This window comes from Crocuta crocuta, unplaced genomic scaffold, assembly GCF_008692635.1.
Source record: "Crocuta crocuta isolate KB4526 unplaced genomic scaffold, BGI_CrCroc_1.0 scaffold486, whole genome shotgun sequence".
In the NCBI taxonomy this organism is placed as follows: domain Eukaryota; kingdom Metazoa; phylum Chordata; class Mammalia; order Carnivora; family Hyaenidae; genus Crocuta; species Crocuta crocuta.
Window position 1 is genome coordinate 254,904 of NW_027529794.1, and position 13,921 is coordinate 268,824.

Genomic DNA, 13,921 nt, shown 5'->3' on the forward strand with positions numbered 1-13,921 from the left:
TGTAAACTCATGGTATCCACAAAGAAGAAATCTACAGTAGCTACACAGATGTTAAAGAGAAAGGAATTAAAGCATATGAGTTAAAAAAATCACAAAGAAAGACAGCAAGAGAGAAAGAAGAAAAAGGAACAGCAACAACGACAAAAAACCCAGACAAACAGAAAATAACTAACAAAGTGCCAATAGTAAGTCCTTACCTATCAAAAATCAATTTAAACATAAATGGATTAAACTCTCCAATCAAACTACAAAGAGTGGCTGAATAGAAAAAAATAAGATCCAACAATATACTGCTTCCAAGAGAATCACTTTAAAGACATACATAGGCTGAAAGTGAAGGAATGGAAAAAGATATTCCTGGAAATTGTAACTAAAAATAGGATTGGCTATATTTATATCAGCTAAAATAGAATGAATGCAATGAAAATAGTCACAAGGGATAAAAGCCACTCTATATTATATTGTGATAATGGGGTCATTTCAACAGGAGGACATAACAACTGTAAATATATATGTAACCAATATGAGAGTACTTAGATATTTCATGCAAATGTTAATTGAATTGAAGGGGAAAATAGACAGCAATATAATAGTATCAGCAGGTTTCAATACCCCACTTTTAATATTGGTCAGATCACTGAGATAAAAATTAATAAGCAAACAGTAGATTTGAGAAACACTATAGACCAAATGGACCTAACAGATATATAAAGAACAGCCAGCCAAAAGTAGCAAAACACACATTCTTCTCAAGCTTGAATACTCTTGAGGATAGATCATACGTTGGGCCACAAAATTATATCAAGTATCTTTTTTGACCATGATGATAATGTGACTAGAAATCAATAACTAGAGAATATGGAAAATTCACAAATATGTGGATATTACATATCACACACTTGAACAAGTGAGAGGTCAAAAAAGAAAACAAAAGGGAAATCAGAAAATATCTTGAGACAAACAAAAATGGAAACACATAACAAAATGATGAGATGAACCAAAGCGGTTTTTGAAGGAAAATTTACAGTGATAAATGCCTGCATATGGGAGAAAAGAATGATCTCAAATATACAATCTAACTTCATACCACAAAGAATTGGAAAAAGAAGAACAATCTGAACCCAAAGTTAGCAGAAGACAGAAATAATAAAGATTAGAGCAGGAATAAATGAAATACAGAATAAAGAGACAATAGAAAAAAAATCAATGAAATGAAAAATTGGGTTTTTGAAAAGATAAAGCATGTTGACAATCTTTAGCTAGTCTAACCAAGAAAAAAGAGATAAATTAAATCAATACAATTATAAATGAGAGAGGAGACATAATAATTGGGACCAAAGAAACATAATGGATGATAGAAGCTATTATGAGCAATTATATGCCAACAAATTGGTTAACCAAGATGAAACAGATAAATTCCTAGAAACATACAACCTCCCAAGACTGAACTTTGAAGAAACAGAAAATCTGAACAGACCAATCATAACTAACTCCAATAACTAAGGAGATTGGAGCAGCAACAAAAAACCTGTCAACAAAGACAAGCTTAAGACCAAATGGGTTCACTGGTGAATTCTACCAGATACTTAAAGAAGAATTAATGCCAACCCTTCTCAAATTCTTCCAAAATACTGAAGAGGAGGAAACATTCCTAAATTCATTTTATAAGGCCAGTATTACCTTGATACCAAAGCCAGATAAGAATACTACAAGAAAACTACAAGCCAATATTTCTGATGAATATAGACAAAAATTCTCAACAAAATACTAGCAAACCAAATTAAACAGTGTATTAAAAGGATAATACAACATAGTCAAGTGGGATTTATCCCTGGGATGCAAGGAAAGATCAATATATGCAAATAAATAAATATGACATTCCACATTAATAGGATGATGGATACAAAAAATATGATCCTATCAATAGATTTGGAAAAAGAGTTTGACAAAAAAATTTATAATTTCATTGTAAAAGCTCTNGGAGAGAAGGTGAAGGCTTTCTCTCTAAACTCAGGAGCAAGGTAATGATATCCACTCTCACCATTCCTATTCAATATAGTACTGGAAGTTATAACTAGAGTAATTAAGCAAAGCAATAAAAGGCACCTAAATAGGAAAGAAAGAAATAAAATTTGCAAATGTCCTGAGTTTACGAATAATAAGACCTAAAGATTCCACCAAAAATCTGTTAGATATACTAAACAAACTCAGCAAAATTTTAGGATACAAAGTCAACATATAAAAATCTGTTACATTTTGATACAATAACAAATTATCTGGAAAAAAACAACAAAGAAAATAATCCCATTTAAAGTAGCATCAAAACTAGTAAAATACTGAAGGATAAATTTAACCAAAAAGGTAAAGATCTATACATTGAAAACTACGTGGGGCACCTGGGTGGCTCAGTCGGTTGAGCATCCGACTTTGGCTCAGGTCGTGATGTCATGACTTGTGAGTTCGAGCCCCATGTTGGGCTCTGTGTTGACAGCTCAGAGTCTGGAACCTGTTTTGGATTCTGTCTCTCTCTCTCTCTCTCTCTCTCTCTTTCTCTCTCTCCCTTTTCTCTCTCTTTCTCCAAAATAAAAATAAACATAAAAAAATTTAAAAAACTATGACATTAATGAAAGAAACTGAAGACAAATGAAAAGACATCCCATGTTCATGGATCAGAATAATTAATATTGTTTAAATGTCCATACTACCCAAACCCATCTATAGATTCAATATAACCCCTATCAAAATTCCAAGGGGATTTTTCAGAGATATAGAAGAAACCATCTTAAAATTCATATGGAAATAAAAAAGGCCCTGAATAGCCAAAGTAATCTTCAGAGAGAAGAGTCATCATACTTCCTGACTGCAAACTATATTGCAGTTATAGTAAGAAAAACAGTATGGTCCTAGCATAAAAACACATAGACCATTATGTGAACAAAATAAGGGTCCAGAAATAGACCCATGCATATTACAGAAACTAGTATTACAGAAAACTAGTATTTGACAACGGGGCCAAGAATACTCATAGGAGAAAGGATAATCTTTTTAATAAACGATGTTGGGAAAATTGGATATCCACATCAGAAAGAATGAAGTTGGTCCCCTGTCTTATACCATCCACAAATTTTAACATGAAATGAATTTAAGACTTAAATGTGAGAACTGAAATCATAAAACTCTTAGAATAAAATACAGGGAAAACGTGTTTGACACTGGCAATGATTCTCTGGATATGATACAAGAAGCACAAGCAACAAAAGTAAAAACAAACAAACAAAAAAGCAAACAAACAAAAAAGCTACCTCAAACAAAAAAACTTCAGCACAGCAAGTGAAACAATCAAGAAAATGAGGAAGCAACTTATGGAATGGGAAAAAATATCTGTAAACCATATATGAGATAAGGGGAGGGTTAGTATTCAAAATATATAAGGAATTCATACAACTCAATGTCAAAAAATTTCATAATCGGGGCGCCTGGGTGGTTCAGTCGGTTAAGTGTCTGACTTCGGCTCAGGTCATGATTTCATGGTTCGTGGGTTCAAGCCCTGTGATGGGCTGTGTGCTGATAGCCAGCTCAGAGCCTGGAGCCTGTTTCAGATTCTGTACCTCCCTCTCTCTCTGACCCTTCCCTGCTCATGCTGTCTCTCTCTCTCTCTNGGCAGAAGACCCAAATAGACATTTTTCCAAAGACGTACAAATGGCCAGCAGGTACATGAAAAGGTGCTCAACATCACTATTCATCACGGAAATGCAAATCAAAACCACAATGAAATTTCACTTCATACCTTTTAGGATGGCTACTAACAAAAAGGCAAGAGATAACAAGTGTTGGCAAGGATGTAGAAGATAAGAAACCCTGTACACTGCTGGTCAGAGTGTAAATTGGTACAGCTACTTATGGAAAACAGTATGAGGTTTCCTCTAAAAATTAGAAATAGAACTACGATATGATCCAACAGTTATACTACTGGGTATATGTCTGAAGGAAATAAAATCATTATGTTNAGATATCTGTACACTCATGTTCACTGAAGCATTATTCACAACAGCTAAAACATTAAAACAACTTGAAGGTCTCTCAATGCATGAATGGATAAAGAAAATGAGGTCAATATATACAATGGAATACTATTAAGGCATAAAAATGAAGGACATCTTCCCTTTTGCAACAACTTAGACTTTGAAGGCATTATGCTAACTGAAATAAGTCAAAGAAAGACAAATACTGTATGATCTCACTTATATGTGGAATATAAAAACAGCTGAAGTCAGAAACAGAGTAGAATGGTGGTCCCAAGGGGCTGGAGGCTAGGGGGAAGTGGGTGGTATATATTTCCAGCAGACTCCTTCTGATACAGAGCTGATATAGGCAAGTAATACCTACTGTAATGACTTGAAAGGAACTGCATGGATGTGTTCCTGACACCAAATACTTCCTTTCCCAGTCTGACATAGTGGGTGAAGTTCTTGCAATTGGGAGTTATTTGGACCTGGGCTTAAATTCTGTCTTTCTAGGGGTGCCTGGCTAGTTCATTTAGTAGAACATGTGACTCTTGATCTTGCTTGTGAGTTCGAACTGCATGTTGGATGTAAAGATTACTTAAAAATAAAATCTTAAAAAAATTCAGGGGTGCCTGGGTGGGCTCAGTTGGTTAAGTGTCTGACTCTTGATTTTGGCTCAGGTCANATCATTAAAAATTCTGCCTTTCTAGTTGTGATTCTCTGAGTTTCAACCAAGTAGCCAACACAGCACTTGCTATCTAATAAATAGTCAACAAATGGTCAGTGAATCGATCATTATCATAACACCAGAGTAAGACATTGCCTCAAAATATTAACTAAACTTGTCCTATTCTTCTTCATACTCTCTGTTTTTCCTTCCATCCAAGAGTATCTTATTTATTCCCTTTTTAGGGGAGGTAATGTGGTGGCCAAGAATAAAGAAGGCATCACTAAAAATTTGACATNGGCATCACTAAACTTTTGACTTTTGAATTACATTTTTTAAAGACAAGTCAAGAATATGAAAAGCCTGGGATTTTTTTTTAACAGTTATCTTTTCTTTGGAAGAAGAAAGGACTGTAGGAGAGCTATGAAGAATGGGAATTTGATGACGTTAGAGAAATTTTCTACCAGCAGAAGAGTTTGTATAGAAAGATCTAAGGGAGGCTGCCTAAGTGGCTCATTTTGTTAAGCATTCAAGTCGTGATTTTGGCTCAAGTCATGATCTTGGCTGAGGTCATGATCTCATGGTTTGTGGGATTGAGCCCTAACAGTGCAGAGCCTCCTTGGGATTCTCTCTCCCTCTGCCTCTCCTTTACTCTTGCTCTCTCTCTCAAAATTAATAGATAAACATTAAAAAAAGAAAGAAAGAACAATCTAAGGGGATGTGACTAAGGTTTAGAGGCATCTAAACTACCCAGAATCTTCAACCATTCAAAACATGACAAATAAAAAATGCATTGGAAATGGATAGTTTGGGGGAAATCCTTCATCTCATTCAGAACACAAACTAAACAATTTAAAACAGGGTTAATGATCAAGTAAGACATTCAGATAATCTGCTTTTTCAAACATCTATTGTGCTAACTTTACAAACAACATCAGATCTTTACATTATACTGAACATATTAAATTTTTCTTTTTTTTAATGTTTACTTATTTTTGAGAGAGAGACAGAGAGAGAGAGGGAGGGAGGGAGAGAGGGAGAGAGAGAGAGAGGGAGGGAGAGAAGGAACACACACAAGCAGGAAGCAGGGGAAGGGCACAGAGAAGGAGAGACAGAATCTCAAGTAGGCTCTGCACCATCAGAGCAGAGCCCAATGCAGGGCTCGAACTCGTGACCTGTGAGATCGTGACTTGAGCCAAGATCAAGAGTTGGACGCTTAGCTGAATGTGCCACCCAGGCAGCTGGAACAGATTAAATTTAAAAAAAAATTTTTAGTAGTTTATTGTCAAGTTGATTTCCATATAACACCCAGTGCTCATCCCCACAAGTGCCCTCCTCCATGCCCATCACCCCCTTCCCCACCCCCCCACNAAGGGAATCAAGAGCAAAAATGAACTATTGGGACCTCATCAAGATGAAAAGCTTCTGCACGGCAAGGGAAACAATCCATAAAACTAATAGGCAACAGATGGAATGGGAAAAGATAGTTGCCAATGACATATCAGATCAAGGGCTAGTATCCAACATCTGTAAGGAACTCACCAAACTCCATGCCCAACAAACAAGTAATCCAGTGAAGAAATGGGCAGAAGATATGAACAGACACTTCTCCAAAGACGATATCCAGATGGCCAACAGGCACATTAAACGATGCTCAGCGTCCCTCCTCATCAGGGAAATACACATCAANATGGAGGAGGGCACTTGTGGGGATGAGCACTGGGTGTTATATGGAAACCAATTTGACAATAAACTATTTGTTAAAAAAAAAAAGAATGTCTAGCACTTTGCTTGATACTCATTCAACAATAGCCCTGACTGATAATTTTCGCATATCTCTTTGAAGTAGTACCTCCAAAATTTAATAATTGTATACAAAGGCAAGAAAGGCAGAAACGAATAGGCAAATCAGTTAAGAAATAAAAAACTCAATCGTGCTGCAGCACAAACTTCACCCCATGGGGGGAGTAGAAAAGGTAAAACAGAGACTGAACAAACTTCCTCTTTCCAAGCCTCACAACTCACAATTCTACCTGTGGATTCATTCTTGAGGATTCTGGACAGGTGGTAACATGACCAATCCCTTCATTTTCCTTTGTGCCTCTCAGGGCAAGAGTGACAGTGAAAAAAAGTTGATAAATATGATCAAGAAATCATTACCATCTGCACTGTGTATGCCAGTTTGCATATACTTCCTCTACTGTAAATTTATCTCATGTATGAATCACTGTCAAGGGACCAAAATGAAAAAAAAAAAAAACCCTTCAGTCCTCTAATGGGTGGTTTATGGATCTCCTTGTTAAAGACCCCAGATCCCTCTTAGAGTGCACACATAATTCACGACTGACCAGAAGGAGTAAATAATAATTACGATTTCTATGTAAACAACATTTACTTGTTTAATTTGAGTAAAACTGGTAGATGTATTATTATGAAAACAATGTGCTTGTGCACTTTATTATCTGTTGGTCCACACTTGGAAGAAAAATTAGTCTGTCTAAATATAGCTACACAAACAGGACTGAAAAGACTGCTACGCATTCTAAACTATTCAGCATAATTTATTAGAACTGGTCAGTCTACACAAGGAATAAATTGAGATTCAGTTCAAACCACTGGGCTAGGGAACACAATTAAAAGAGGCACTCCTTGCCTGTAGAAAAGTAAAGCTGGCCCTTCGGTGCTGATTACAAGGTGAGAGAAAATGAACACTGAGAGCGTGGCAATCAGCGTCGGTAATTTGCAAGACTACTTGCAATAGGTTTCTAAAAAGGGTAGGTGTTGCTTTACAACTTTCAGAGGAAATTACCTATTGGCTCCAAAGCATCACATGTAGACTTCCATATAAAAGAGGAATTCACAAACTGAACACTGAAAGATGAGAAGAGCTGCTGCCAGGGTCTTTGTAGGTAACTTTTCTTGCTTCTCAGTAAAACAAAGGCAGGAAGCAAATAAGAATATTCAGAAAGAACATCAAAAGAGGGAACTCCTCTTACCTCCATCCAGCTCCTCGGCCCCAAAATGATTCCTGTAGAAGAGCATGATTTCTATCTTGTAACACTTGTAGATGGTCACCAGACAAACAAGCAGCAAAAGAATAGCACCAAGCCCTCCAGCAAGTTCCACTGTGTACATTAGCTCTAGGAACAACAAGAACAACAAAAATCACAAAAGGGAATTATACCATATTCACATTCCAAGTCACAAATTCAACTTGATTTCACAGTTTTGTGGATGAGACCAGATGTAGGTAATGGATTAACACAACTCCTTCCCTTTCTGCATGAGAATGTGACCTTTCTAGCTCTGTTTCCTTGGTAACCAGATAAGGTAGTCTGTGGTACTGTGTTGCTAAGCGACATTGCTTATAGTAAAGATGGTAGACTGCATTTGGACGGAAAGAATTATAAATACCTGTTTGGAAACGATACTTTTGGGCTTGCCTGAGTACAGTTAACGCATATAAACATATCCCTTGGGGGAATCCCACAAACTATGCTTGTGGGGTTGATCAAAGAAATATTGGTTCCTGTGGATACGAAGCGTTTAAGTCAGGACAGCTTCTGAACTCACTCAGTGTGAATCTTGATCTTTCTCACCTGAGCTATCACCAAGGGGTTGGGGATCAGGGGACATAAGGGTTCCAACAACGCAGTTCTTGAAGGGCAGTGTGGACTGTTACATAGAGTGTTGGGTGGACCACGTAAGGAATACTGTCTGCTGCCTCCTGCCAGGAGCAATGACTACTGTTCTTTATGTTTCTGAATAGTCGTGCCAGTGTGGCTTGCCACAGTATTGGCGGCTGAATACTTGGGCTTAAAAAGTAGGCCCCCTCATGGATGTCACAGTAGTATTTTCCTTTCTTTTTTTAAAAAATTCTTTCTTAATGTTTTATTTATTTCTGAGGGAGAGAGAGAAAGAGGGAGAGAGAGAGCATGAACACAGGAGGGTCAGAGAGAGAGGGAGACACAGAATCCGAAACAGGCTCCAGGCTCTGGGCTGGCAGTCAGCACAGAGCCCGATGCAGGGCTCGAACCCATGAACCCTGAGATCATGACCTGAGCCAAAGTCGGATGCTTAACCGACTGAGCCACCCAGGTGCCCCGGCATTTTCCTTTCACTAAGCAATTTAGAAAATTTTCTTTTTGTTTGTTTCCCCTTTTGCTAGGCAGGCTGCTACATTCTACCCAAAAGAGGGATTTTCTTGCCACTTACTACATACATGTTCTCTTTTTCCTCTTGAGTATCTATATTACATTAAAAATTATCAGGCGTTTCTGGGGATAAAATATTCACTTCTTTTCTTCCCAGTTAGAGCCCATATACATTGTAACAAAATCAAGCCTACCGGTTTTTAAACATTAAGCCAGAATGCACAGACTATGAAGTTCATTTTAAGTGCCTATGCATGCCTACTGTCTTGATCAACATTGTCCCACGTTACTGATGGGTAGCAATTGTTCACTTTTTAAAAAATGTTTATTTGTGAGAGGGAGACAGAGAGAGTCAGAGCGTGAGCGTGGAAGGAGCAGAGAGAGAGGGAGACACAGAATTTGAAGCAGGCTCCAGGCCTGAGCTGTCAGCACAGAACCTGAGGCAGAGCTTGAACTCCGGAACCATGAGATCATGACCTGAGCTGAAGTTGGACGCTTAACTGACTGAGCCACCCAGGCTCCCCCATTGTTCACTATTGTCGATGACTACATTGAAAAGAGCTAGTTTCCTTAATTACCATTAGATATAAAAATCCCTCAAATTATGGCTCTAAAATAACGGTATTTTTGATGCTTTATTTTATAATCCATCAATGGGTTATCTAATTTCATAGCATAGGCAATGTAGGCTTATAGTGAAAACATTAAAATAATCTATGGCTTGAGCAACAACTACTCTTGTGTTACAAGATCCCTCCTGAGATCTCAGAAAATGGGGTGAAATCCTCAGGAGTACAATGCAGTATCAGGGATAAGCACCTTGAAAACATGGACATCATTTTCTCACAAGAACATTTTGTTTTGTGCACGTGTGTGCATGTGTATTTGCGTGTGATGTCACTTTTCCTGTGATAATTACAGACTTCAGCCATATTTTTCATTATGTAGTCCCTCATTTTTAATTCAACAGTTTAATCAAAAAACATATAGAACTGCTATTTAATCAAGTGTATTTTGATGCTCTTGTTAAAATTAAATGGGAAATAGAAGAAAACTTTATTAGAAGTGATTGGATTTTATGAATTTAAGAAAGAAAAAGAAAATGAGTTATTAAATCTTTTGGGGTCTAAATGAATTAATACAAAAAGAGAAATGCTGAGAAGCACCTTCTGGAAATTTTTATATTTTGTATTTAGAAATATCAGACAGCTTTATCTGCTGAATCTTTTGAGGACCTACAGAAGATACTACTACAAAAGTACCATAATTAAATACAAAAAACTCTTCAGTATAATGTTTTCCCATCCCTCTGTGAACAGAAACGATAAGTGGGTAGATAATTCCGTAGGGTACATTAGGCCTGGTTCTCTTAATATATGAGTTAACTCCACCACGCATAGAAACCTGCAGGAAACTCTAACTTATGCCCACAGGCCAATTTGTATACCAAAATCATTTGATTTAAGTTATACTAGATATGATGGAAGGGATACACATTTGAACTGTGGTTTCTTTTCAGATTCATTCTGTTTTCTATTTTAATGCATTAAATAACTCACAATTTATCACCCTAAAATTTCTTGCATGACAAAAGAAAGGGGAAAATAATGGAGAAGGCTTAACAAACACTCTCAAACTTTGCTAGTGGAAGAGCCCAACGGTACCACCAAATTAGAAAATTTGGGGTAGTTTCTAAAAAAGTTAGCTTAGGAACCTACCCTATGACTAGCAAGTACACTCCTAAGTATTTACCCAAGGACATGTAAGCAGATATCCACAAAAGATTTGTTCGAGTGTTCCAAGTAGTCTTATTTATAGTGGCCATGACTGAAAATGACCCAAAGGTTGATAAACAGGACATACTGAACAGACTGCTGTATGTCCATATGAGAGAATACACGCAGCAGTAAAAAGAATAAACCACTGACACATGCAACATGCACGAATCTCACAAAAGTATGTTAGGTGAAGGAAGCCAGACACAAAGTAGTATCTTCTATATAATTCTGTCTAAATGAAGTACAGGAACACTCCAAAGTAAACCATAGTGATAGAACTCACAAAAATGGCTGCTTTGTGGATGAGGGATGGGAAAATGTATNGGAAATTTTCTGGGGTAGAAGAGATATTCTGTAGCTTTCTTCAGGTATGGATATACAAGCCTATAATTGTCAGAATGCAATGAACTGAACACTTACCATCTATGCACTTTACCTTATGTTAATTACACTGCAATTCTTTAAAACTTTGAGTTTTGGGAAAAAAATAGCCATTAAAAATTATAACTCAAGGGCTGGCAGGGGGGGGGCGGGGGGGAAAGCTTTAAAGAAAGCTCGAGTCAGGACANTCCTTCCTATGTTTAGAGAAGTCACTGCCCAACTGTGAATTATTCCCATTGCTAGAAGTCTAGGGCCAGTCAAATAATTACATAATAATATAATGATGATTATTATTATATAATAATTGTATACACTACCTCACATGTACTATTTTGTAGGCCAATCAATAGTATTGTCTGAAATGTAATGAGGAAAAGACAGAGGGGTTGATGGGGCTTAGCAATTACAGAAATGGTCTACTGTCACATGAATGTATACTTTAAGGCACAAACATATGGAAAGTTATATATACCTAGAGTATGAGCAATAAGCAAGAGTAAGTCTTCTGAGCCATAAGATAGTCATTTACTAATAATAGAGATACCAAAACCAGGTCCAAAGACACAGCATCTTCAAGGAGCGAATTTATCCTGGGATCCAGAGAGTATCTCAAATACTCCTGTATTTCCTCCAGATACTCCTGTAGTATTACAGGAGTATCTCAAATACTCCTGTATTTCCTCCAGATACTCCTGTAGTATTACATGCAGAAGCATGGTGTTCTTACAACGGCCTTGGAAGTCAGAGAAGAAATGTCTTTCGCCACGGTCCACACACCAGTGCCTGCTCGTTGGTTACTACATTAGTTTTATGCAAGAGTTACTTACATGCCTTCATATTATAAATGTGAGAGGTTAAAAACTTTTTCATTTAAGTTTTTCACATTGGTTTATATACCGTGTGTAAACTCTCCCCCCAAAAATGTTGTATTAGAATTAGTTTCCACATTCTTTTGCTCCAAGCTGGACACATTCATTAATATGAGTGCTACCCATTATTGCTTATCCATTGGGTCAAGACAAAATTACTAGAGGTTAAATTCTATTACAGTTAAAAGAAATGATTTGGGCCCACTGCTGTATTTTATCCTTAGATTACAATGTGAAAGGTGTTGCCCCAGCAAATGTCATTTTCCCTTTGAAATGGGATCTGCTTTGCAGCTCAAGTTCAAGTTGCCTGGAGTGGCAGCATTTAAAAAATAAAAGATTCCATTTCAGCACAATTCAACATCAGAAGACCGAAAGAGAAAGTGCAGACCTTTTAAAAATCTGTTTAGTCTTTGTGTTATTTTGTTAAAATGATAGACTCTGACCACCTTTAAGGGATTGAGACTGAATATTGAAAATTGTAAAGCAAAATCGCTCAGCAAAACCTAAGGGAAACTGGCATTTGGTTAAACACAACAAATGAACAAGTGCCAAAGAGTTACATTTAAGGGCACCAGCAGTCATTTAGTTACAGGCAATTAACAATAGTCTTTGGAAAGCTCCAGTTTGGGCAAAGGGAAAACACATTGATTATTGCTGCAGGAGTAGACTGCTTTCGGAATAAATTGCTTCAATTTAAAACTAGATTTGCTACAAGCATTTTGAGCAATGGCTACAATTTTTTCTTATCAAGACAGTTGGACCAAGCAACCCTTTAAAAGGAACAGCTAATTAAAATAAAGCGCATGCCACCTCTTAGTATATTGGATTACATTGCAAATAATAAATGCATTTGGTTTACACTAATCTTGCTGCAATTACCTAGTGCAGTTGGGGATCCTATTTTTCCCACTGGCCAGTACCTGGTATTATTGTTGGCAAACTTTTTCTGCTAGATAGTTTTGAACAGGTAAAGATGTTAACAAAGTAAATCAAAGTTTTTATATATTTTTGAACTCCTCACTTGGATTTTCATTTTGTTTCTCTATATGTATTTATATGCATAATCTTGTTTAAAATATAACTGAGGATTTTAGGTAGTTTTTCCTTATATAGTTCAGCCTAAAATTGCCTCATTCATTATATAAAGTCCTTTGAAATGTTCTGCCCTGATTTATATTCAGTAAAGTGCAAGTTTGTGAGGGAAATGCATGATAGACAATCTAATGATCCCGGTTTATTCATTAGCCTCACCAAGTGCATTTCCTCTTCTCTCATTGTGTTATAAAGAGCTAAACTTTATAAGGATTTATCCATCCACATAAATCCATATGCATATTTATTTCTCTGGAGCAGTATAACTTATTTGTTCCTGGCAGGAGGATAATTATGCTCAGCCTACAAAGATATTCAACTCAATTCTATAATACATCAATGCAATTTAGAAGCAGTTATAATTTTTTTTTTTTTTTGGTAACACATTAAGGAGCTGAATTGCTATTCACATAATAACAAGAAAATGTTTTGGGAAAGGTATAAACTAGTGTGTAAAGATACCAGTTTTGCTTTTGCAAAAGTGCCTTTTGGAACAAGGCAGGATATACAAAATAATAATAATAATAACAATAATAATAAAAATGAACATGAAAATGGTCTCTGGGTTTAGCAGCTTGATTTGTGCAACCAAACATCTGGGCAAAAGATTACCTTCAAAGTGGTATATTTTGTGATTCTGAAGAGAGGTTTTCAGCAAAAGTATCAAATTAAGTTTTACTTACTGCCAATCAAGAATGCAAATATGGTTGTTGGCTAGGACCCATCGTTAGGGCATAGTTAGTCTAAGCTCCCAGAAATCATTGGAACAGAAGTGTTACATGTTAATAAATTTAAAAATTGAAAAATAAAATGAAAGACGAGAGGGAGAAAATACATTATTCTTTCTGCAGTTGGCTAAAGCCTACCCTTAAAATGTGCTTTTCTTCCTTCCAACTAGATGGGAAGGGTGTTAAGTTTTGTTTTTTCCTATGAAGTAAAAGGAATATTCATAAGTGGTATGTATTAAAAGACGAGT

General features: G+C 36.6%; 1 protein-coding gene across 1 annotated transcript in view; it reads right to left on the reverse strand.

Moving 5' to 3' along the window:
* Positions 1–13,921, reverse strand: part of IL1RAPL1 (interleukin 1 receptor accessory protein like 1) — a 639,823-nt gene that overhangs the window by 12,930 nt on the left and 612,972 nt on the right. Inside the window, exon 8 of the mRNA XM_077763082.1 lies at positions 7,668–7,811. Coding sequence (XP_077619208.1) covers positions 7,668–7,811 — 144 coding nt within the window. The remainder of the gene's footprint in view (positions 1–7,667; positions 7,812–13,921) is intronic.